The 24,721-nt window shown below is 33.8% G+C and overlaps 2 protein-coding genes across 2 annotated transcripts; both read left to right on the top strand.

Annotated features, from left to right (window-relative positions):
* Positions 1-564: 564 nt before the first annotated feature.
* LOC105328673 (lysophospholipid acyltransferase 5) lies at positions 565-23,666 on the top strand. The gene is made up of 13 exons (XM_066078988.1): positions 565-724; positions 977-1,084; positions 1,460-1,566; positions 2,238-2,372; positions 2,788-2,895; positions 3,252-3,349; positions 6,472-6,580; positions 7,250-7,336; positions 7,866-8,032; positions 9,725-9,872; positions 10,263-10,421; positions 20,554-20,657; positions 21,119-23,666. Exons 1-13 carry the CDS (start codon positions 643-645, stop codon positions 21,129-21,131), a joined length of 1,425 nt encoding a protein of 474 aa, XP_065935060.1. The 5' UTR covers positions 565-642; the 3' UTR covers positions 21,132-23,666.
* LOC117692020 (girdin-like) lies at positions 13,735-18,586 on the top strand. Its single transcript, XM_066077659.1, has 4 exons — positions 13,735-13,833; positions 15,713-16,584; positions 16,714-16,929; positions 17,769-18,586. The coding sequence occupies exons 1-4, from the start codon at positions 13,814-13,816 to the stop codon at positions 18,584-18,586; spliced, it is 1,926 nt and encodes a 641-aa protein (XP_065933731.1). The 5' UTR covers positions 13,735-13,813.
* Positions 23,667-24,721: the final 1,055 nt, after the last annotated feature.

Genomic DNA, 24,721 nt, shown 5'->3' with positions numbered 1-24,721 from the left:
GATTATCGATGATGAATCACTAAATATAAATCGGCGAAGGAATTATTCCGCCCCCTAAAAAAAGGAAGTGGGTGGTTGGGTGGGTAGCAGTATCCATTATACTTAGTGCTGTGTATATACTGATGTTTGACTACCAAAAAAAATATTTAAAAAAAAATAACGCTTAAAGGGGATGGATTTCATCAAACTGAATTTGTTGTACATTAATGTATATTTTTACAAATCATGTTAAATATCAAAATTCTGAAACATTTAAGAAGTATCGACACTTTTTTTTAAGTCCAAACAAACAGGAAAGGTTTGCACTCAATGCAGCAGCAGCCCTCCCCTAGCAGTACCGACCCCCCCCCCCCCCGAACCCCCCCCCCCCCCCAAAAAAAACACAACAACAACAGAGATGAGGCTTGGTTTGATTAGATTTTATCTTTATAGGTATTCTTGGCAACAAGTCACTCAAACCGAATCTCGCTCTAAATAAACATTACCCCCCCCCCCCCCCACACACACACACACCCCGAATAATTCAGGTCATCATTTGTCATTCGGACATTATACTCATCACAAAGGGCAAAGCTGGTTCTCAGTGACAGCGGACCAGTTTTACAACAGTGTGGTTTCCGAACTGGTAAACAGGGTTCCGAGATGTCTGGTGTCTTGGACGCACTTGCATCGCAGATCGGTGCCAGCGTTGAAGCAACAATCTTTTTGTTATCGTTATTTATAGGTAAAGCGAATTTGTGTTTATGTCAAAATCGGTGTCATGAGACCAATCGCATTTCCTACGTTATTATACATTATGCAGTGTTACAATGTTCATGCGTTTTCTTGAAGTTGAAATTAGGTCCAGTGTGCAATCGACAAAATTTCAAATTTTTATATTATTGTATGAACATTGTTCGAACCCTCATGAATTTACATAAATCAAATATATTTTGTTTTTACCTTATAAATTATTGAAATGAGATTTTTTTTATAGGATATCCTTTAGGATTTTTCCATCGTGCCTTTATACATGGAAAAGATGAAAACATTCACCATGTGTTCTTCACAGCAACAGGTCTTGCTGTTTATTATTTTAACTTTGGTAAGTTATTCCTGCATGATGCATTTTAACATTGGTAAACTTTCAGTGTATTAAAACATAACTAAGATACTGGGTATCCGTCGGCGTGGTACCATGTTTGTATTATTTTTTCTTTTATCATAGAATAGTTATGTACAATTAAAACTGAGAAGAAATCTGTAAGTTTTACGATTAAAAAAACCCTTCCAGTTATTTTTGAAATTGTTTGATACCAGAATTATGTAGACTACTGGATACTAAAACAAACTTTTATTTATCAGTATGTTTAAGAAAAAAATTTTGCTTGGTTTTCAATTAAAAAAGTAGAAAAAAGTGTCTTCTGTCAGTGACAGCACAATTTCATGTTTTGTTTGTTATTTCCCTTTTTTTTTCCAGGTTTAAATTTTATTCATCCTATTGCCAATATCCTTGTGATATATGTATTACTCAGGGTGGCAGGTGGATCCAAATTTTCAGTGGTCTTCAGTTTTATTTTTAACTCTGTGAGTATGACAATTTATTTTTCTTTATGATTGGTTTGAATAACATGAAAGTGATACAACTCAGCTGTATATCAAATACACTGTCACAAATACACACAATATACATCACTTTTATTTTTACTCTTTAGTGTATATGATATTCTTTAATAAACTTCACTTTATTAATAATTTAAGATATAGCTTAGGTCAAGCTGTCCTTTATTCTGCTGTTTGTTGAAGCAGATCTCACATGTTATCTTATCAGTGCTTTAAGAGTCCTCCACACACCTGGGAAAAGTTCCGCCTACAAGCCCATTCTTTTAAATTACTTGAAGATATGGATTTTTAGCATGTGTTCGACTTAAAAATGACCCCAGAAATTCTTTTTTTGGGGGGTGAAAAATCAACTTTTCAAATTTTACTGCTGTTAATGAAAATAAAAACCCCTGCAGTATTCGTACTCGGGACCTGTGAGTTGGTAGACTGAAGGAACACCCACTGCGCCACAGAGATAGAAAACAAAGAATGGTGGTATAAACTGTTTCACAATGCGCTAAAATTGCCATGTTGTGACTTACTGTCATAAAAAGTAGAAGTCACGGGGTGTCTAGGATCCTTAAGTGAAGTGTTAATCTTTTGTATAATAAAAAAAAAATAAGCTGTGTTTGATTGAACATTTTTTTATATTGTAGTTATACCTTCTATATAGTTACGTGGAGAGTGTGAAATTGGAGGGCTACTCTATAACATGGAGCACCCCTCAGTGTGTGCTCACGCTCAGACTCACAGCCCTTGTCCTAGACTACTATGATGGGAAGAAAAGTCAGGTAAAACAGGTGTAGGTCTCAAAAGAAAACATATGAAAAATCTCTAAAATACCATTGAACAGGCAAACCTATACCAGCTCTGACAAGTAGGCTGTTAATTTTTTTTTGTTTCATATAGAGCACTCATTTAAGTTTTCCTATGATTAATTTGGGACACAGTTTTCTAATGATTAATATGGGATACTCAATTCATTTTATTCTATGCTTAATTAAGGATGCTGAATTTGGTTTTGAAGGCCTGCCAATGGATTTTGGTCACTGAAAAAATATAGGCATTCATTCCATGGGTTGACTAAGCTTTGGACCAAAGAAATCAACACTGTTAAGAACTGGGAACTTTAAATTAGTTACATTGGTCTTTACCAAAGCAAATATGATAACCATTACCGTTAGTATTTGTTGATTTGAATTTTAGGACAAGCTATCAAAAGATCAGAAGGAAAATTTCATCACAGACATTCCGTCGCTGCTTGCTATCTTTGGCCAATGTTTCTATGTGGGAGGAATGCTAGCTGGACCACAGGTAATTGATATATGGAAAGCTAAATATAGATTGATGCTAGCATTCATAACATTAAATTTTAAGTTCATCGAAAACCAAACCTTTAATTTGTTGGTAAAACTTGGTCCACAAAATATGTATTCATCCAAATTTCAAATTTAACACACAAAAAAATCCAAACAACCTATTTTGAAACTTTTTACAATGGTAAACTCATTTATTATATTTTAAGTGGGACCAAGAAAAAAACTTTATTAGAGATATCAGGTGTAAAAATACTAAAAGAATTAGCTGTTTGCAGTTCCAAAATCACTTCAACTTACTCATGGTTATTTAGATATTTCAGTACTTTTCAACTGTTACAACGTTTATTTCAGTTTGGTATAAGGAAGTATTTGGCTTTCACCAGAGGAGAGTTCAGTGCAATAATGGCTAAAGATGCCTCACCAGGAATGAAGGATCATCCACCTGCCAGGTAATGTCTTTTATCCTTGTGTAATGTGACGATTGTGATATTGTAGAGTTGTATTTTTATAATGTACTACTTTTGACATGTCCCCCCTTATTTACCCCCTTATCTACCGATTGTACCCCCTTATTTACCGATTGTACCGATTGTATTTTACAACAAGATATCTTAATTTGTACTATTATTACTTACTGCTTCAGATGGACGTGATTATTTGATTGTATTTCAATCTGCCAGGTCTTTTATTTTCATTGGCAAGCTCTACTTTAAACGTTTTCATGATTTTTCCAAGCCTGTATCTTTTTGTTTTTACATACCGCCATTAGTGTTATTGAATTTCAGTATATCACGCCCGATGCAAATCATAACTTTTGTGCACTAGGTTTTATTGCGATTTCTGTATTAAATTGTTGTTGTATGAATTGCTATAATTGTATTTGTCATATATTGTGTAAATCACCTAATTTAATTGTTGAATTATATTTCATATATTAGTCTTTGTTATTGCCGGTGACTGCCGGTGGCTGCCGGTGATCCCTAGGGAAGCGCGTGGGTCACTGGGGGGACTCTGTATGTTTATAAATAGGGGAGATCACTCTATCCGGTGGACTCGGGGTGAAGCAATTGAGGTTAGAGGGTGTTTTTTTACTACTTCGATTATTTTAGGTAGAATTAGGGGATTTTGAGTAATTTATTTATTATTTCATCGTTGTATTACGGGTTAATCTCGTTTTCACGATATTTATTAATATTTAGGGAGTTTTTATTGGATTAATTTCGATACAGACGACATAGTTCATTTTATTTACGATTAGACAGAGGGTTAATCTCTGAAGTCTTACCGATTAAATAATTAAGTAAACGTTAATAGTTCTTTGGAATTTTATTATTCTAAATAAGTGAATTATCGATATTTTATAATATTGTCACAGTAGAAATAGTTTTTACGTAAATTTAGATTTATTGTGGTATATAATTGGCAAAGTTTTGCGTTAAAAGTTAAGTGAGATATAGTCTGGTAATTCTAGATTATTTCTCGACTTCTATAATATTTATTCGTACACTAATCGGGTCATTCTCGTTTAGTGCGCCCCCCCCCCTTTTATTGAGTTAACGTACACACGAAGGTTGTGCTATAGTATCACTGTTCAATTTGGGTGATTCCCGATTGTCAGTGATATAATTGTAGGTGTACTTGTTATTGTTGATTAGTTATATAATTATACGTCTTGGTTTTTCATCGTTTAATAAATTTACGTAAACTTTAAATAGTCTTATATTTAATTACCCTCGATAATAACTTAAATACGGGTCCAAACACAAGTAATTCTTGTGTTAATTTAAAAGAAGCAATATTTACGAGAAATTCGTAATTTGGTAGATTTAAACCCACAGGTAATTCTCGTGCAGGATTGCGTATATAAATTTGTGCAATATCCAGCGCTCAGGTCCGTTACATGTATGATCAGCAGGAACATGGATAAGAGATAAGCTCCAGATGATCTCGTGCTGTTTGGATTTTTTTCATATTTTTATAGTATGTAGACAGACAGATAGACAGAACACCACTTTCTCACAGACTCTCACACACAGCAAGTTGGTACAATGCATATATACAACTTTTGATTTCTTATAAAAATCAATATTATTATGCCCCCCTTCGAAGAAGGGAGGGCATATTGCTTTGCTGCTGTCGGTCGGTCCACGAACAGTTTCCGTTCATTTTCTTTGCAGAGGATAAACATATTAAAATGAATTTTGGTATACAGGTTTATCATGATAATATCTAGGTCAAGTTCGATATTGGGTATGATTGAGCAATTTTCGACAGAGTTATGGCCCTTGGACGTAGAAAAATTCCAGTTATTTGCAGTTTCCGCTCATTTTCTTCGCAGAGGATGAACATATTGGAATGAAATTTGGTATACAGGTTTATCATGATAATATATAGGTCAAGTTCGATATTGGGTACGATCGAGAAATTTTCGACAGAGTTATGGCCCTTGGACGTAGAAAAATTCCAGTTATTTGCAGTTTACGTTCATTGTCTTTGTGGATGTTTCCAAGGGAGGGGGGCATAAGTGTTTCACAAACATCTCTTGTTTATAATAATCAGCTTTTGTTAATGTATATGAAGTAGGATTTCTATTTGGTGTTGTACCAAGAATAACAATTCTGGTGGTAAATTCACATCAAACACATGATGTTCATAATTATATGAGTTATCACTTTTAAATAAACATGCAATTACTTTATCCATGCAATTTCTAGATGTATAATAATTATGTTCAATATTATTTATGCAATTAGAGATATAATTCAACATGTACGAAATGAATAACAAAAATTAAATTTTTATGCCCCCCTTCGAAGAAGGGAGGGCATATGGGCATATTGCTTTGCTGCTGTCTGTTGGTCTGTCGGTCGGTCAGTCCACCAATAGTTTCCATTCATTTTCTTCGCAGAGGATAAACATATTGAAATGAAATTTGGTATACAGGTTTATCATGATAATATCTAGGTCAAGTTCGATATTGGGTATGATCGAGCAATTTTTGACAGAGTTATAGCCCTTGGACATAGAAAAATTCCAGTTATTTACAGTTTCCGCTCATTTTCTTCGCAGAGGATGAACATATTGGAATGAAATTTGGTAAACAGGTTTATCATGATGATATCTAGGTCAAGTTAGATATTGGGTACGATCAAGCAATTTTCAACAGAGTTATGGCCCTTGGACTTAGAAAAATTCCAGTTATTTGCAGTTTCTGCTCATTTTCTTCACAGAGGATGAACATATTGGAATGAAATTTGGTATACAGGTTTATCATGATAATATCTAGGTAGTTCAATTTTGGGTATGATAGAGCAATTTTCGACAGAGTTATAACCATTGGACTTAGAAAAATTCCAGTTATTTGCAGTTTACGTTCATTGTCTTTGTGGATGTTTCCAAGGGAGGGGGGCATAAGTGTTTCACAAAAATCTCTTGTTTAGATATACATGTATTTATATCACAAAATTTTGATTTTCGATCACAAATGCTTATAGTTTTAAACTGCCATAGTCTAAGTTTTGCAGTGTCTATATGCTGATTGTACAGAATGTTTTTGTTTTTTCAATGACAGTGTTGGCCCTGCTTTGACCAGATTCGCCCTTGGCATATTATACATTGTCTTGTTCCAGACGGGCAACATGCTGTTCTCTGACGAGTACTTCTTTACCGCTCAGTATCAGGTTGGTTTGAACGGAAAGGTTAACTGTCAACTAAAGGAACAAAGAATTTAACATATTGTGGAATCATTATTACATGTATTTGTGGGGGACCAATGTTTGTAGCTTTCGTCGTGGGTAACGCCTCCCCATGCATGAATTTATATCCCCATGAATGTATATACAAGCATTTGTTTAATATTTATTAAAATTATCCTAATTACACTACTAACGACATTACGTTCCCACAAATCAGGAAAGTTTTGGCTACCCTCAAACACATTGCTCCCCCCTTGAATAAAAATGATTCCACAATATATCCTTCTTGTGCAGGTGCAGAGTTTTGAATTTTGATTTAAAAAATCGGAGTTCATTTTATGATAATTTTCATGATCTTATATTGTGTGATTTCATAATGATAATAAGAATACTGGAAATGTTTATCACATTTTTCTGTAACTGTTTTATTGTTGTTTGGATTGTTTGAGATATACTGCAAAATTTTGCAAAAAATAGCACCCCACAGAAAAATTCAGTTATGGGGTGATTCAGAGAACAAACTGTAATACTTGCAACATATATGAGTGCTTTTTGATTACTCAAATTATTTTATTGTTACAATATTGTGATGGTAGAGAGTGCTTAAAATTGATTTAAAAAATATGTGAAACTTGCCTTTGCTTTATGTTTCAGGAATTGGGATTTATCACCAAATGTTTCTACATACTGGTATGGGGACAACTTCATTTTAGAAAATATGTTGGAACCTGGTTAATATGTGTAAGTTTTGTAGGTTAAGATCACAGGAGATATATGTGAAAAGTCCTTATTAGACAGTATTCTCTCCTCTTGGCCCAATATAGCTGACACTTCACCCACAAGGTGACTCCAGATAAAGGATGTACAGTGACCTTAAGTCAAGTTCTCGGGTCAGAGGTCATGGTCATAGCAAACCGATGTAAAAATCCTTTTCTTTTGACTGCGTGAACAAATTTTGCTCAGGCTTTATTTTTTGAAGATTAAAGATGTGCAATGATTCAGAACTATTTAATTTTTTCAAGTCAGAGGTTAAGGTCAAAGCAAAGTCCTTTAGTAATGACCTATATTCAAGTAAAGTCCTTATGTCTGGTTCTTTTATCATTGGAATTGAATAAATTCCTATGTCATTTGTGTATGTAAATAATACCTAGCATAGGACATGTATTGCGACACATTGGTTGGTTGGAATTTTCCATATTGGTATTTGAAAGTTTTATTGAGTCATATTTTTAGTTACACTTTAATTTGTTATGTTTCATATTTTTTCCAGGAGGGCATTTCTATTTTAATGGGACTGTCATACAATGGAAAAGATAAAAATGGCAACATTTTGTGGGACGGCGTGTCCAATGTAAAACTCTATCAGCAGGAAACTTGCAGCACATTCCGTGAAGCCATAGAGGCCTTCAACTATAACACAAACAAGTGGATGTTTAGGTGAATAGCCTTAATTCTAACTTTGAATATATTAATATTAATATATTAACTGAAACTCTTAACAAAAATGGTCAGGGTTTGAAGGGGAAAGCTATAGGTATCATCCAGATACTATGCACATTTTACTCAATTGTTATTTATGATTTAAAGTTGGACAGTTGAAACAAATCACATTTTTAGGCAATTCCATTGAGTTTTCTTGTTTTTTGTGCTTTTTCTTATGCTATTTCTGCCAATGAGTATATTTTCGGATGAATGGCAAGCCCAGCTATGACCTAGTCTGAAAATAAAAATGAAAAGATCGAGGTAATAATTATAGATTTGAATTTTCTGGATGGGGAAAATAAAAATATTTAAGAATTTTGTTTTAATGCAAGCTTGGAGTTCCAATGAACAAGCTATTGAATTGATGTGGTCTGAAAGTACCTGTAAACATCTTGGTAGTATAGATGCGTGATGATCCCGTCATCAGGTGGATCCTCCTTCCTCGGTTGTTTTGGCGCTGTCCACTACAACCTCTAGAGGTGCGCCAACTGGGGTGATCAGCTCCCAGCCCGGGACCATCCAGCTATCCGCCTGTGAACTGATCTTACACTCACAATTGTCTCTCACTGTCTTCCCCACTGTCCCTCTCTTCTTCTCCACAACCATAGCGATGCTATTTCTGCCTCTCTGCTTCTCCACAACCATAGCGATGCTATTTCTGCCTCGCTGCTTAGTCGCCCTATGAGCTGTCTTCTTTCCAACCCAATAACTAAGATGACTCTCAGGGCTCGCCACAAGGATTGTCCAACAAAGCCCCGCGCGCCAACCTCCACTGGGAAACACCATACTCTCCACCCTCTCTCCTGACAAATCAGCAACAAGCTTCTGATATTTTCCCATTTTCTGCTCATATGCATGTTATATATACATATATGTATGTTACATGGAAATGTTCATGTTTATACAGTCTAAATATTGACAGTTAAGTGAGTAGCACACTGGTAAGGCCAAACAAAAAAATAGGTTTGTTTCCGCTTTCCCGACCGACATTAACTTAAGCCCGCCGACCCAAAAAAAATTTCTGAGTTTTTTTGTAAATTTCCGTTTTTATCAATTTTTTTTTTAAACATTTTTTTTATTCGGTTAAATAATTTATTGTGTCCTCTAAATTTAAGTCGTAAAAACTTTTATAGAACTTATTTAGATGTCATCAGTGTTGTGTAGATGTTTGTTATTTACAAATGGCATGTCGTGCCAGTTGAATTTCAAGAAATGTTCCCACCAGCCGGGGGAAAAGTTCATCCGACTCTAATTTTTTTCAGCCTGAAAGCGGAAACAAACCTATTTTTTTGTTTGGCCTAACCCTAAGGAGGCTGGGTGGTCTACAAATTACCCATGGGGTCGGCTGGAGATGATTTCTGTAGTAAAAAAAAATATCATTGTGTATTTCAAAAAATCCAAGTACCGATATATTAGCTTTAGAATTTTGATGTTTTTCTATATCTTAATATACAGAGCTCTTTTTTTAAAGGAGATAAATATAGTCTAAAAATGACCACAATCACCCAACCTTCATAAATACGTGTATGTAACAAAAGGACTCTGGCTATAATTGCTTTATGCATTATTAAACTGTCGACCTTTTTTGTCCAGTTTAAATTGGATAAAATAAAAGAGTGCTTATAACTGATCTTTTTATATTTACAGTTACATTTACAGAAGACTACAGTTTCTGGGTAGCAAGTCATTATCCCAGGCAGTGACCCTGTCATATCTAGCTATGTGGCATGGACTAGCGTCCGGCTATTATATGAACTTCTTCCTAGAATTCATCATGGTCAACACAGAAAATCAGGTAATATTTATTAAAAAAAAAAAAGTATGATGAAATATTTGTAATTTTCAGAAAAGTATTGAAAATTATCTTGGTATTTCCAACATTGTTAAGTGTAAAATGTAAATTATATGATCCTGACTCTTTCTTGTATGATTATAATGAATGGGTCCAATTTTAAAAGTCTACTACTTTACATCTGTTGGAGACTGTCTGTGTATATAGTATATTTTGTCTGTTTTGCTGTCAAGATAAGTAAGGGAATTTGGAATATTATATAGAGAAATTTAAATGGGAGATTTGAACTCTTTGATCATTAATTACTATGTTAAGCTGTGTTACTAAGCTTTGTCTGGATCTACAAGTTTAGTTTGCGAAATCAATTCGAAACATACTGAAATTTCTTTTCAGATTATGGTGCTGGAATATAGAATACCTCTTTTACATGAAGTGAACAGATCTCCAACTCTGCAACCATTCCTTTGGCTGGTCAGAAGAATTCTGCTAACCTTCTCCATTAGTTATGCATTAGTCAGCTTTTGTATGTTAACCCATGACAAGTATTTACAGGTAAGGGATCGTGTTTTCTGGAATGTCTCATTTGTAACCCCTCTTGTAAGCTGTTTACTTTTATGATGGCTAGATGCACCAATACATTATTTGATGGATCTATAAAGTATATTTTTGGATGTATGATTTCACTAGTAAGAAACTGATATACCATAGCTGTTATTGGCATTTTGTTGATAATCAATTTTTTTTTTTAAATTGTGGGGTTTTTTTTAAAGAGCTTAAATTCAGCCTCTTACTAGTTAAGGTCTTCCGTTTCCAACGGAAGACCTTGTACTGATTCGGTTGGAAATTCTTCATTATTATTTTTCTTCTTCTTTTTCTTCTAGACGTTTCTATAAACTGTAATATCTCGCTTGTTTGTCATTAGATTTTATTCAAATTTTCAGGGTTTATTGGAAATGACAATAGCTTACTAAAAACTTATGAAATCGCTACTTCCGGTTTTGAGTTATTCCTCTTTAAATATTTTTTTAGTGGGTCTCGTGTACCTGCAAAGGCTCCGAGTTGATCCGTAGCAAGTAGTTTTAATTTTCAAATCTTTAATGTAGACATCTTGAACGTTGTCCTCCTAGTTTTACATGTTTGATTAACCCACGTATACTTCTTAAAAAATTACATTGAAATTTATGTTTCAAAAAATGTTAAATTTTGCTTATATCTTTGCTCAATAACTTTTCAGTTGTAATTTTTTTCTACACACATATAGAACAAAAGTTGTGCAGAATATTAAGAGCTTTCATTTGATACCATAAAAAAAGGGCTAGCCCCTAAAATGAGGGGTCTAGATTCCTTAAAAGTCTTTGCTTCATAACTCTAAAACGGTAAATTTTTCGATATGGGCGTCGCTGCAAAAAATGTTGTTTGTGACTTTATTGATCTCATAAAACTGTTTTTGTGTTCGGGTATTTCACAATGTGAGGGAAAAAGTAATACGTGTTGACCAGTACTCGCGGCAATTTGGCCAAGTTAACGAAACTCTCCCTCGCCCGCGGCCGAGAAAATCGGTCACCATGGTCGCGGCTGGGTTACCTAGCGGTCAGCTGTTATCTAATACACGAGAGTTGCGTCTCTCATATACGAGTTTAATTAGCCGCGAACTCAAGAATTGTTTTAGTTTTGATTACACATAAAAGTTTATCGACTAAACGATTCGGTGTCAATTAAGAAATTGTTCAGTTAATTAATAAAAGCAATGTCATTCTCAATCTAAAGCAATATCAGACAAAGATCAATTTTGGGTTTTAAGTTTAAAATAAAGAACTTTTATTTGATAGAATATGGTCATTATACTGTAAACTTTTCAAATCGTCCTGGTTTCTGAGCTGTGCGTGTCTGTGCGTTGTACCTTTCATTAATATATCCTTCGTCCACGGCCGAAGAGATCAGCCACAGCTGCACTACCTACCGGTAAGCGGTTATCTAAGACACAAGATTCGCACAGCACGACGCACACTTAGATGATTATAAAAGTTTGTCCATCTTGTATTTATTCAATTAAACATTAGAGTGAAAATGAATATTAATGAACGATATAACTCCAAATCGGAAACATCGTCAAACATAAATCAATGGTTGGTTTGTATCTCTAAAAAATTTAACCCCCCCCCCCCCCCCCCCTCACAAATATTAGATGATGATCATCCCTCGCACATGGCCGAGGAAATATAGGGCGAGTGGACAAGTGATCCGCTGTCGGCTCGTGTTCTTCTACATGTACCTTATCACGCGTTCATGTTTCATATTTTGCACGGACAGAACTATATTTGTTATGTTTTCAACTATCATATAGGTTTAAGATGAAAAGATAAATTTATTTTACTTGTACAGCTGATTAAGCATTGATTTAATTATACGATAGCGTACAAGGTAGTTTAAAAATCAACTCAAATTATAATCAAAGTTCCATGTTACATGTTTGCGGTAGGTGCTAGCACGATAAAAGAATGTCCTGAATTGTCCTGAATTGAGGCATTTGATGATTATTTGAAAGAATATTAACATGAGTTTTAAACAACTTAAGATTAGATTCTATCGGTCACATATTAATCACTCTGTAGTTTTTCTAATACATGGTTGTTCGTTTGAGCGTGGAAGCGAACTCATTGCTGCGCCCCCCCCCCCCCCCCCTCCCACCCCGCTGACAAGTGCTCGCACTAGATTTTTTTTAAATTGGCGAAAAGATATCTAGATCTGTCGAAAATCATTTTTGGTGACTTCCTGTGTGTAACATTTTCTCCTCAATGTGTTTCACTTTCCCACCCGTTTGTTTATTCGGTCAGTCTGTGTTAATTCAATCGCCATGTGCGACCGAAAATCTTGTGTCGCTTTAGCGCACACAACTCAGAACATATGTAATTGAGTAAAAGTTGGAAGGTGCTTTTATTAACAATAAGACTATTATTCGAAGTCAATCATCTTCACCTTAAAGATGTGAAATAGTAACCTGAGAATGTGGCTAATAAATTAACCTGTTGAACACGCTAAACTTCCATAGTTATGAACAGAATAATTCATAATATATTATAATTGAAAGTTGGAAGTCAAAGGAAATTTTGTTCTTGGGAAATACGACTACATGATGCAATGCAGTCGATCGCCATAGAAATCATCAAAGTACTGCAAGTGTCGACAGATTTCTTATTTCTTTGAAAGACCATAATAGTTCACTTGACTTGCAGACTATAATATAGCGACATATCTGCCTCCAAAAAATATATTCGCCTCTCAAATTACACTTTTAAAGTGCGTTATTGGGGATTTTATTTATTGCTAATTGTTTGAAAATTGATAAAAAAACCTTTTAATTGAAGTTGTGTATTATGAGGTTGTAATGAAACTTAATTTACTTACAAGGTTAGCTACAGCCAGTGGAATACTAATTTTAGGTGATCAATGAATACCCAATATATTAAAATACAAGATAAATAGTTTCCAGAACTATAATACTGTGCATGTGTATATGAAGGTAGCACCCTCATTTGTATGGCTGTAGGTAGCATCCACAAACAGAGTCACGTCATAACGTAACGCTATGTGACTCTATACAAAATTAAGTGTTTTTAAACAGCAAATTCATAAGCTTGTATTCACTCAATAATCATAGAACAAAAATATATGTGAAATGATTTACCATAAAATACTTAGTGTATGTATTTAATTTCATAAAACCTCGTCTAAAATTAAATTAAAATGAAAAGAATATCGCGCTTGTTTGCGAAAGCTTCGCCTGAAATATAACAGGTAGTAAAAGTCGCGTTGTTTTATTCGGCCGTTACCAGGACAATAACGGTGCATGAGACTGTTCAGACTGTTCTTTGTTACAAACAGACGCTGGAGAACTTGCAGAACAAAATGATACCAAACAACGCACGAAAAACGTTTATTCTGCCATGATAAAAGACTACAGAAAGTAAGTAATTTTTAATCAAAAAATCCCCCATGTTCTCGGACAGGTTGCATATCTGTTACAGCATTTATTAAAATCGATATTAACTCCTCTTCAAACTAATACATATACTTCTTTAGTAAACATCCGCGCTAACGAGCGCTTTTGAAAATAACATGATACATATTTTGGCTGTAACTGAAATTTGACGTCGTCTATGAACAGAGAAAATCACGGATGGAGTTTGTTAACTGTTACCACGGATATATTAAGGGGAACAACTCTAGCAGGTTCAAATATGGGGCACCCTACGGGGATATGTAGAATAATATCCACATTTTCACTGTTATTTTCAACTCCTTATTAGCTATGCATTCATAAATTTTATAACCTGTATTATTGGAACTAGTTTTATTGCAACATATGTTTAAGGCCATGCTATTATTAGAATGTTTTAGAGAAAAAAAAATAAAACGTTTAACAATGAAAAATTAAATCAAAATTGCACTTTGTATTGTATACTGATAATATAATTATAATTAAAAATAGGTTTAACACTTATGCAGAATGAACATCATTCAAATATATTAGTTGAAAAATAGTTTTTATCCTTTCAAATACAATTATATATTTTGAAAAATTAAATTAATATATATCTATAATGATCAAGTTCTCTCTAGTACTTACTTTAAGATTTATGAAAACACCAGCTTACACCGTTATAATATAAAACCATGTAAATAATTAATTTACAAATACTTCTAATCTGTATAGTATATACATTTTAAATGTTATAGAATATTTATTTTATAATATTTACACAAACGCAAATTACACAACTGAAAATTGAAAAGAGTCTCAGTAATCTAGCTGTCACTACATCTTTAAAACATTTGACTTAAAAAAAAATTATTCATAGCTACGTATATAAAGAACATGCAATTAATGTGTTGAATAAAATGCGTTTTGAATAGCCAAGTGGTGATGCAAAGTTTTTTTGCGGTCAATTAATTGATTTCCCGAAGAATCATAAAGTGACACATATTTTTTTCTTTAAGTATAAGAATTAAGGATATTAATTACATTTATCTAAACTGCTTGATTTTTTTTCAATTTCTTATGCAAAATTCTGAGTATGAGCACATCGAGTATAAACAATTTATTAAAGCACTACATTTTGTTTACACTTGCATAATTAGCATTCATTGCATTATGCTGGAAGTAATCATGATTCAGAATATTAACTGAATTTAAATATATACAATGTTATGTATATTCATTTCTCGATGCTCGTTTCCATAATTTATGACAAACTAATGGATACAAACACCATTACAAAATATGTACCTAGGTTTAGAAAATCATATTACTACAGGCACCTGTATTTATGCTTTTTGTAGAGGGTACTTTCCGTACAAGCACGGGTATAGGCGAAATAATAGTGAATGACACAAAACCCATTTGTATATTTACTTTTCTAGTATAATTTCTTTGATTAAATCAAGTTACACAAAAGTTAAACCACACATGTACATATGCACACGTGCGCGCGCGCATGCATGCATGCACACTGAAGCACATACATAGATACATTAAACATAGTACATTATGCGATATGAAAGTTTAAAAAAAAATTATGATGATTTTTTTCTGATCGATTGTTGTAAACGTTAATACATGTAATTGATTAAAAAACATTTATATATTCCATTTAATGGGAAAATATTCACTCATTTTTTTAAACTCTGAAATCAAAGCCAGCAAAAACTAATTAGTTATATATTTTAATACCGTAGTTCCATGTAACATGATTTGTAAATCTGATGATATACCGTTATTACATTTTTACAGTTACCAACATCCAAGAATATATTTATTTACGATTGGTTAATTTTTATTTCAGAACTTGCTGGATACTGCTTATCGCATTTTTTATTCAACAAACTCTTCGTCAGATGTCTTGCTCTACCCAAATGATTCGGAATTATGATGTTATTAACTCTAAAATATCACATGGGACATCCAAAACTGCTAAGTGGATAGTAACACAGTCAGAAAATTGTAATCCGACATCAACTAAGGTGGCTATTGGTCGATTATGGTCTGAATATGAAAAGCTTCGTAAGAACAAATCTAAAACTGACGGCAGCAGAAAGTTTACGGAATTCTTGGAAACAGAGTTTGCTCCACCCACATTATCAAAAACAGTAAAGTCCAAATTGCCCGAAGTTACATGTCTGATTAACTCTAGCGGCGATGCCACGTCAACTGCCATATCCATATCAAACTCTCTTTTTATGGAAAACCAGAATCTAAATCAGGAAAAATTTACATTAAAGTCCGAGTTATCTGAAACTATATCTAACTTGAAAACGCTGAACATAAAGTCTGAAAACATATCAAGGAAGAACCGAGTGCTACAAGAAAACCTTGTATCATCAAACAAAACAGTCAAACGCACTAAACGTAGAGAGGATTACTGGAAAACCAAATGTACAAAACTGGAGACAACGACTGACACAACAAAAGAAGACTATCAACAACTTATTTATGAACTGCAGGCTGATAATGATCAACAAAGAACGACTATCACCGAACTTCAAACTGCATTAAAGGAAAAGGATGATCAGATCGCTTATCTCATCGAACAGCTACAAGAGGGGGGTGAAACGAGAGTCATCCATCTATTTGACAAGAAAGAAAAAGCATTCACCCCAGAACTCCATTTATGTGTGTACTCTCTTCTCGAACACAATGTTCCTTCAACGCAAATTGGTAAGTATCTCATTTTCATAAGGATAAGGACATTGAACTACTACGGGTACATAATCCTGATTTTTTTCATCATTAAGCAAGACACACATGTACTGGATATACATTTAATTTCTTTCATATTTTTTTCAGGACCAACCATAGAAGCATGTTTAAAGCTGGCTGGAAAAGAACCTGATCGACTTCCATCTCCTTCAACTGTGGCCAATATGAACATTCAAAGACTCTGTCTCGTTAAAAAGCAACTAGAAGATGAACTACCTGAAAAGATAAACACTACTCTACACACTGACGAAACATCCAAAGTTGGCATCAAGTACGGGGGATTTTCTGTTCGTGATGAAGAAGGTAATTACTTCGTGAAATGGCTACAAAATCAGCACAGAACACACTGGATACTTTCAAGGAGATTTTGCAGGATATTGCTGACACCAGAAAAGAAACTCATCCTCAGAGTGCTGGAAACGAGATTTTATGTAACATTCAAAATACTATGAGTGATCGTGCTGCAACTGAGTTAAAGTTCAATGAGCTCTTAGAAAGTTACCGAGAGGAGGTGTTGCCACAGGTACGAGCAGATTACAGCACCATGGATCATGAAGAGAAAGAAACAGTCAGTAGACTTAACAATTTCTTCTGTGGTCTTCATGGTCTTGTTCATATGGCAAATGCTGCACAGAAAGGATTATATGAAGCAGAGGTAGGGAATTTTGCAGGAAATCCTCCAGTATTTGACAAAACGTTCTCTAAGAGTGATGAATCTGGTTGTTTCCGTTTAATCAGAAGTGCGTGCAAAGCTTTTGCTAGAAGAGGGGATGAAAAATGTGGGTGTTATGGAGCCTTCCGAACATACATGCAGCCTTTTCTAACTGAAAATAGAATGATGTCACTTCCTCTTCAACCTTTCAAAGGCCATAGATTCAATATTCTGTTTCAAAATGCGGCCTGTCTATACTTTTTACATCCCCACATGATTGCGTTTTTGGAAAAATCAGATACAGAAAACAAAAGACTTTTAAAATCTGTTCTATCGGATCTTCATGTCTCCTTTTATGTTGCTGGACTGAAAGCGTTGGGTTTGATATCAAAGATGGTTACAACGCCCCTGTGGAATATTTTTGAGAACAGCGACACATCAATTGAAGACATGACACAGCATTATCTCCATCTGTCTTTGTATTTGGTAGATGCTTGCGAAAACATCGTTGACTTCATGACGGGAACCTTTCCATCTCTAACAGGAGTAGCGTTTCATGATGACAAAATTTTCGAATCCTTAACTAAAGAGTCAACATATGATACTGACGTGGAAATCATTCTCAGAGTCCTGTTACCATCAATCCGAAAAGTAGTACTTCATGTCTACAAAGACCATTTGCCAAATGGTAGATATGAATCATTCACAGAGGAACTCTCACAAGCTACCAAGAGTGTGGACAAACACAACTCTTATTCTGAGCGACTTTTTGCCTACATGGACCAAATCCTGAAATCAAAACCAAATATATCAACCCTGGCTATCGAGGCGTACACTCTCTTCTTAATGAACAAAACCTCCACATGGATAATGAGAAATAGTGAAAATACCGAAGTTCTTATTTCAGAAGCAAGTAAATCAGTTATTGATGAAAGGGAACTATTCAGCCGAAGAAAAGCAGAAATACAACGACAGAGAGAAGAAAGACAAGAAGAGGAGTTCCAAAAAAGAGCTGAAAAAAGGAGAAAAAAACGAATGCAGCTGGAAAAACAAAGTGATGACATTGTTAACTATGGCTTGTGGAAATCACCCCGAGAGTGCAAACTAAAACTGAAAGAGCTGAATCGTACGTCAGACAAATGTAACGCTTTGAAAGCACAGCTTCGCTACAGGAAAAATGTTTTAAAGCAGACTGATCTAGACAAAAAACTTTACTCATTTTCTAAAATAGGCAGCAATGGAAAACGACACCCACTGACTCACATGGAACTTATGTCTAATCTGTTGAAAGTTCTAAAATCTGTTTAAATTGACCACCTGCAAATCATATATGAAAATATTAATTACATTGATCGTTTTTTGTTCATATTTGATTTGTAAAATAATTTATAAAGATTAATTTGTGCAAAATGCTTACTATTGTTTTACAGATAATGCAGTTTTGTGTCTTGTAACTAGTATTATGTAGTACATGTATTATTAGTGGCAAGACGTATTACCATGTATTAAATGAAGTAAGTAAATAATTAAAATATGTAAATGTATTTTAATTTGTCCAATTTAATCACAAGCAAAGTTATTGCAATAGTTTGAACTGTTTATATCGGAATTACAAATGTTTATTTGTTGACGTTTTGACGTCGTTTTTGTCAACGGGACGTTGGCGTAGGAATACGTTTAAATCCGAGGTGCGGAATAATAAAGGGATTTGGATATCCAAAAAAAATCAAAATAGTATGATTAAAGAAAGTTTACATTACAATCCTATTGAACTTATTTTGATTTGTGATAATAATTTATCTTGTATATATGCCGATTATTAAAATAAATAGTATTCCCAAGAAATGGTCACAAAGAATAACATAAGCACTACTTTTTGCAGTCTATTTTTAGTAACAATATTTGACCAAAGAATTCCAAAATGTCATTTTCTTTTAATACTTTCTCCAAGCTTTAAAATGATATATCACACTTGTGGAAAATATCTGATATAAAATTTGACTTGTGGATACTACTGTAGGTGAGGAGGTAAAGGTGTATCGATATACATACAATGTATTGACTGCACATACGGATTCCGGACCGTGGCTACAGACGATACACAATATAGTCTTTTAATGCATCAATGCGCAGTTTGATCTAGAAACAGTTTCATAACTTCTTCGAATTTCTCTAACACGGACTGTCTAATTCCTTCCCAGAATTCCAATTTACGCAAGCGCAATTGAAGTTTTTTTTCAATTTTATAAATCAACCCACTGACATAAAAATAAGGATTTTGCATATTATTACATCGTCGCGAGAGGTTATATTCATTTCTGTAAATAAGGTTATTTAATTCATGTTACATGGCGGTGTCTCTATGAAACAGCACCATCTGGTGTAAAATTTAGATGCTCGCTTTTGCATAAATTCTCCCGCTGATCTTTTTATTTTGAAGTCGAAGTCTACTCGTATCATTAAATAATGTCAGACGACACACATTTCCCAATAGAAAAGTTCAGAAATGCCATCAATTTTGACTATTTACTGAATTTTGTCAGCACGTAACAATTCTAAACTTGCACATAGTCTTAAAAAAATTAGAAAGATTTAAATAAAAGAAGTTATCTTAGAGAAAAGATAACGTGTTTTGTAGGCGTGTTCGGTTTTTAAAACAAATACAATTCCTGACATGAATCATTAGTACATACTGTTTATAACAATGCTTGCTACCCTTTGAAAATTTAACTCGCCATTTAACATCTCATTTTTTAAAGAATTTTTGAAACGATTACACAAACTGTGTTCGACAAATAGTTTTCCTAAAACTTCTTCTTCCTTTCTTTTTCAAAACATGTTTTATATACAGGTTTTCAATCATAACACGTTTTTATAACAAAAGCAGAACTGAAAGTTTAGTCATTATAATCGTTTGACACCATATCACATATATTTTCAACCCGCAGCAACAACGGAAGACCTACTCGTGGCTTTGCCACGAGCTCTGCTCTAGTTTAATATACTATTTAGATAAACCAAAAGAAAGAGAAATTTTTCAAAATGAATGTTATTGGGTAAAGGGGTAAGGGAGAGGCAGAGAAATTGTTTTGATGAGGTATTGATATGTGAGGACCTGTTTGAGTATATGTACTTGTATGGGATTTTTTAAAATTTCCGGTAAACTTTGTTCAGGAATTACATGTACATCCAAGCTCATATACACCCGGTAATAAAAGGTTCTGTGAAGAAAAGATGTAGTTAACACTTCTCTCTCTCTCTTTAATTTCTTTCAGATCTATTCCTCTGTCGGATATGTAGGCCATGTGGTGTATTTAGGATTCCCTCTTGTTTACTTGGTACTGATCAGGTTATTCAGAGCACCCAAAAAAACAGACAGGTAAATCATATTTATACTTTTAATTTAATATAATGTGTTCAGATATAAATGATATGTATCTTGGAAGCATGTTTCTCTAGACATCTCTTGTATGGCTAACAACTAAATACTTAACTATTGTGGATAAAAAGTATCAGTATGATATGTATTTTGACATCTATACCACAGGGGCCAAGCCCGTTTTAACATTAATTTCAATGGAAAGGGGTCGAACTCCGACCCAGATAAAAAACTACCAGCTCGCTTCAAAAGCCTAATAAATCAATTAATTTTTTAAACACATCTTGTTTGTGATTTGTAATTAGTCTGTTAGTCTGTTGTCAGAGAATAGTTTTATTACCAAACACTTCTAGGCTATTCAATGCATAGATATTTTAATAAAACTTGGATAAATTATACATCCATATAATTCGTTGATACAATCAGTGCAAGTACTTTTAAACTGTTCTTTTTGATTTTAGCAAAGCGCAGTGAAAGAAGTTCAATGAAGGAAGATTTACAACCAGCAATTAGTCAGGGTTAATTAACTTATTCAACACGGCTGACTTTTTTACCCTGATTTTTTTTTATATTATTTATTATTAATACTTTAATGTTTCCAGATAGAGTAATCAACACAGTGATTGCTTGTTTTACAGCTTATTTATCATGAATGGGATAATTGTTTGATTTTATTTATCCCTTCATTGAATAGTTATAGTATAATGATTGTAAAATGACTGATATTGGGAAGTTTTCGCTCAGCAACTGGTCTCTCTCCGTCGTTGTGTGTTTACCTGTTGTGTGTTAACAATTTTACATTTTCAAATTCTTGAAAGCAACTAGGCCAATTGCTACCATTTTTGGAATGAAGCATCTCTATGATTAGAAAAATCTAAGTTTTGAAATTCATGGCTTCATTGCCCCTTGGGCCTCAAAGGCTGGGCAAAATATGCCCCCCGACCCCCCCCCCCCCCCCCCAAAAAAAAATCGAAATTTTCAAAAATATTTTCATCTCCCACACATTAAGTGAAAAAAATTAAATGCATAATTATGATTTCTATGAAGTTGATTACCAAAATTGTGAAATTTATGGCCTCTCAGTCTGGGGTTCAGACCCTAGGATGGAGCCAATATGGCTATATGTCAAAATGTTAAAGTTTTTTGAAAATCTTCTTTTCTACACCCATATATACTTGTATTTTAAATTTGAAAAAAACTAAATACATGGTTATGATGTCCACAGAGTCATTTACCTAAATTGTGAAATTCCTGTTCAGGCTCAAGGACATGGCCAGTATTGTCATAATAGTGAAAATATGTGAAATTTTATTTATAAGAAATCTTCTCTATCACATATATCTTTGAGAAAACTAAATGTGTTGGTGTGATATCCATAAGATCCTTAATTTTGAAATTCATGGTCTCTGAGTAAGGGGTTAAGGTCCTTGGGTGGGGCCAATATGGCCACATAGTGAAAATGTATTAACTGGCAATATTGATTTAAATATGTGTTCTATTTAAGGAAATCTAATTCAATATCCTGTGCATAATATACTTTAGAAAGAATAATCTTACCGTGACCAGGCTACGCTCAGGTCACAGTAAGAATTCGTCCCATATGCTTGCAATGTAGCAGCCGTGAAGCGGATCAGCTTCGCGTCGATTTTAAGTCTGTTAAAAATATTCTGCATGGGAAAAACACATTTTTATACATTACAAACCTTTATGAACATGCATATGTAGTTTAATCCACAAAATATCCATTTAATGAGTTGTACCAAGGCATTTTGTTAATATACACGTTTGAATATTTGCCTGCCATTTTGTCGGAAATCGCACTCGGAATGTCTCGGATTTTATCATTAACATGGCGATCATAAACAGCGAATTTTCAAACGTGATGTTAAAAGTGGCAGTGATTTCGTTGCAAAAACAGTTAATGTGGTAATATGGGATTATAAAAGAGCAACAATGTAGGTATTTGAGACCAATCATATAAAAATTTAGGCCAGATACAGTGTGATATAATTTTTTTATTTGCTATGAAGCGAGTATATTGGACGAATTCTATCGTTAAACCGGGTCCGTAGGACATCTGTCATTTTAACGATAGAACATTCTATCTAAATATATTTGAGAACATGAGACTCCCTGACATGTCAGTCTAAGGGCTATGGTACTCAGGTGACCATCAAGGCCTGTGGGCCTCTTGTTTCACATAAGTACAAAGTGAATTGTGGGGGGGGGGGGGGGGTTATTTTGGACTTGGGAACCCTCGGGAACCTTCAGCATGTTTAGGGTGGTTCCAGAGAGGGAGGTGGGGGGGGGGGGGTCCTATAGAAGTCCTGAGTTTTAGAGACCTAACAAGTGAAATATCACCTCACATTATTCTGACTTTCAGATAATGATGTCGCAGGCATCTGAAGTTATATTTTTCTTATATTGTAGAAAATATATACCCTCTACCTAATAATATGTCTTATTAGGTAGAGGGTACATATTTTTATTATGAGAAAAATATATAACATTAGGTACCTGTAAATGGTGTAGTGTAAAACATAACTCTGAGTACCTTTCTTTGTACAAAAGTTCAAAAACCTGAATGAATTGTCCATAATGGACTGGTTTCCAAATAATTATATCCATTTCTTTAGTTATAGATGCAGAAATTGTTTTTAAGATTTTCTTTGTTTGATATTAAAAATATTTCTCACCTGAATTAATTCTAAGAATTAATCCCTTTCTTATAGTAAAAGTAATATGCACAAATTTTTAGTGAGTAATTGTTGCCTTCACAATGGGAAGAGAACTTTTATTTCATCACCAATGAATTTCATGAAACTGTATGCAGATCTTATCACCACATATGACATATCTGCAACAGCTACCACCGCTGTTAAAATGTACTGTGTAGTGGGCATTCTTTTGAGTACTTGCTCATATTACATATCCTTAAATTTATTAGAATTCATGGGCAAGTTTGAAAGGAAAAATGTACCGGTGTATATCAAACTTGCAATATTCAGTTTTTTCAAAAGGGGTAAAAATTTACTTGAATGCTGTGTATCTTATGTCTTATCAGATATCATAATATACTTTTTTTCCTTCACTTCTCCTGAGTGAGATATGCACAATTTATAATAAAGAAATATATATGCTTATAAACTGTTTTTGTTCATGAAAGTTTTTTGTCTTTTTTTTTTTCATTATTATACATGATGACGAAATATCTTTCTTTCTACAAGTAATAGTCATGTATGTGAAAAAAATCATTTTAATTAAGGGTAATTAAACATCTCATATTATCATAAGAGATTTCTCAATTCATAGAAATGACCCATGTTCAAGAATAATGTATGAACTTTATCTTTGATAATGAGGTATACCTCATTACCCATTATTTCGCCTACACCTGTGTTTGGACGGAAAGTATCTGTTACTAAAAATTGTTTCAGATACCTAGCTGTCACAACATGATTTTCAAAAAATAGATACTGATTTTATAATCATGCCGGTGTCTGTAACTGCTGATTTGTCATAAATACCGAAAACTGTGTGTAAAATGTCAGTTGATTATCTGAACTGTGATAAGTCCAAGCAAATTGCAATGGATCCAAGTCTAAATAGCTAGAGTACATGTATGGTGTTAATGAAGAGATCTGTTTATAATGGGTGTGCTCATACTCGGACTGAATTAAACAAGATATTTAAAATATAAAAACCCAGACGATTAGATACATATAACTTCATCTATCAATTGTTTTCATGTCACAATTAAGTGAAAGAATATTTACTACGGGTACTTGGTGGATTCCATCCAGCAACCACAAAATCAAAAATACTTCTGCTTTACCACTAGGTCACACATCTAACACTTTCAGAAGATGTGCTATACCTCTTTGAAATTTTTAGGTATGCATCTTTAAAATGAATTTTGAAAATTCTAATATATATATATATATTGTAGTTGCAATATACCGGTAATAGCTAAGTGAAAATAAATAATGGAGCAATTTTTCAACTAGATTTAGTATTTTTTAGTATAGAAAAGAATGATGGGATTTTTTGTAATCTATCTTTTA

The sequence above is a fragment of the Magallana gigas genome, chromosome 3 (assembly GCF_963853765.1).
Source record: "Magallana gigas chromosome 3, xbMagGiga1.1, whole genome shotgun sequence".
Classification (NCBI taxonomy): domain Eukaryota; kingdom Metazoa; phylum Mollusca; class Bivalvia; order Ostreida; family Ostreidae; genus Magallana; species Magallana gigas.
This window is presented reverse-complemented; position numbering and strand designations above follow the sequence as displayed.

Coding starts and splice junctions, on each gene's coding strand:
- LOC117692020 (XM_066077659.1), top strand. CDS start 13,814: ATGATAAAAGACTACAGAAA. Junction 13,834..15,712: donor ATGATAAAAGACTACAGAAA/GTAAGTAATTTT, acceptor TTTTTATTTCAG/AACTTGCTGGATACTGCTTA. Junction 16,930..17,768: donor TTCTGTTCGTGATGAAGAAG/GTAATTACTTCG, acceptor TGTATTTGGTAG/ATGCTTGCGAAAACATCGTT.
- LOC105328673 (XM_066078988.1), top strand. CDS start 643: ATGTCTGGTGTCTTGGACGCACTTGCATCGCAGATCGGTGCCAGCGTT. Junction 2,896..3,251: donor GAATGCTAGCTGGACCACAG/GTAATTGATATA, acceptor CGTTTATTTCAG/TTTGGTATAAGGAAGTATTT. Junction 7,337..7,865: donor TTGGAACCTGGTTAATATGT/GTAAGTTTTGTA, acceptor TATTTTTTCCAG/GAGGGCATTTCTATTTTAAT.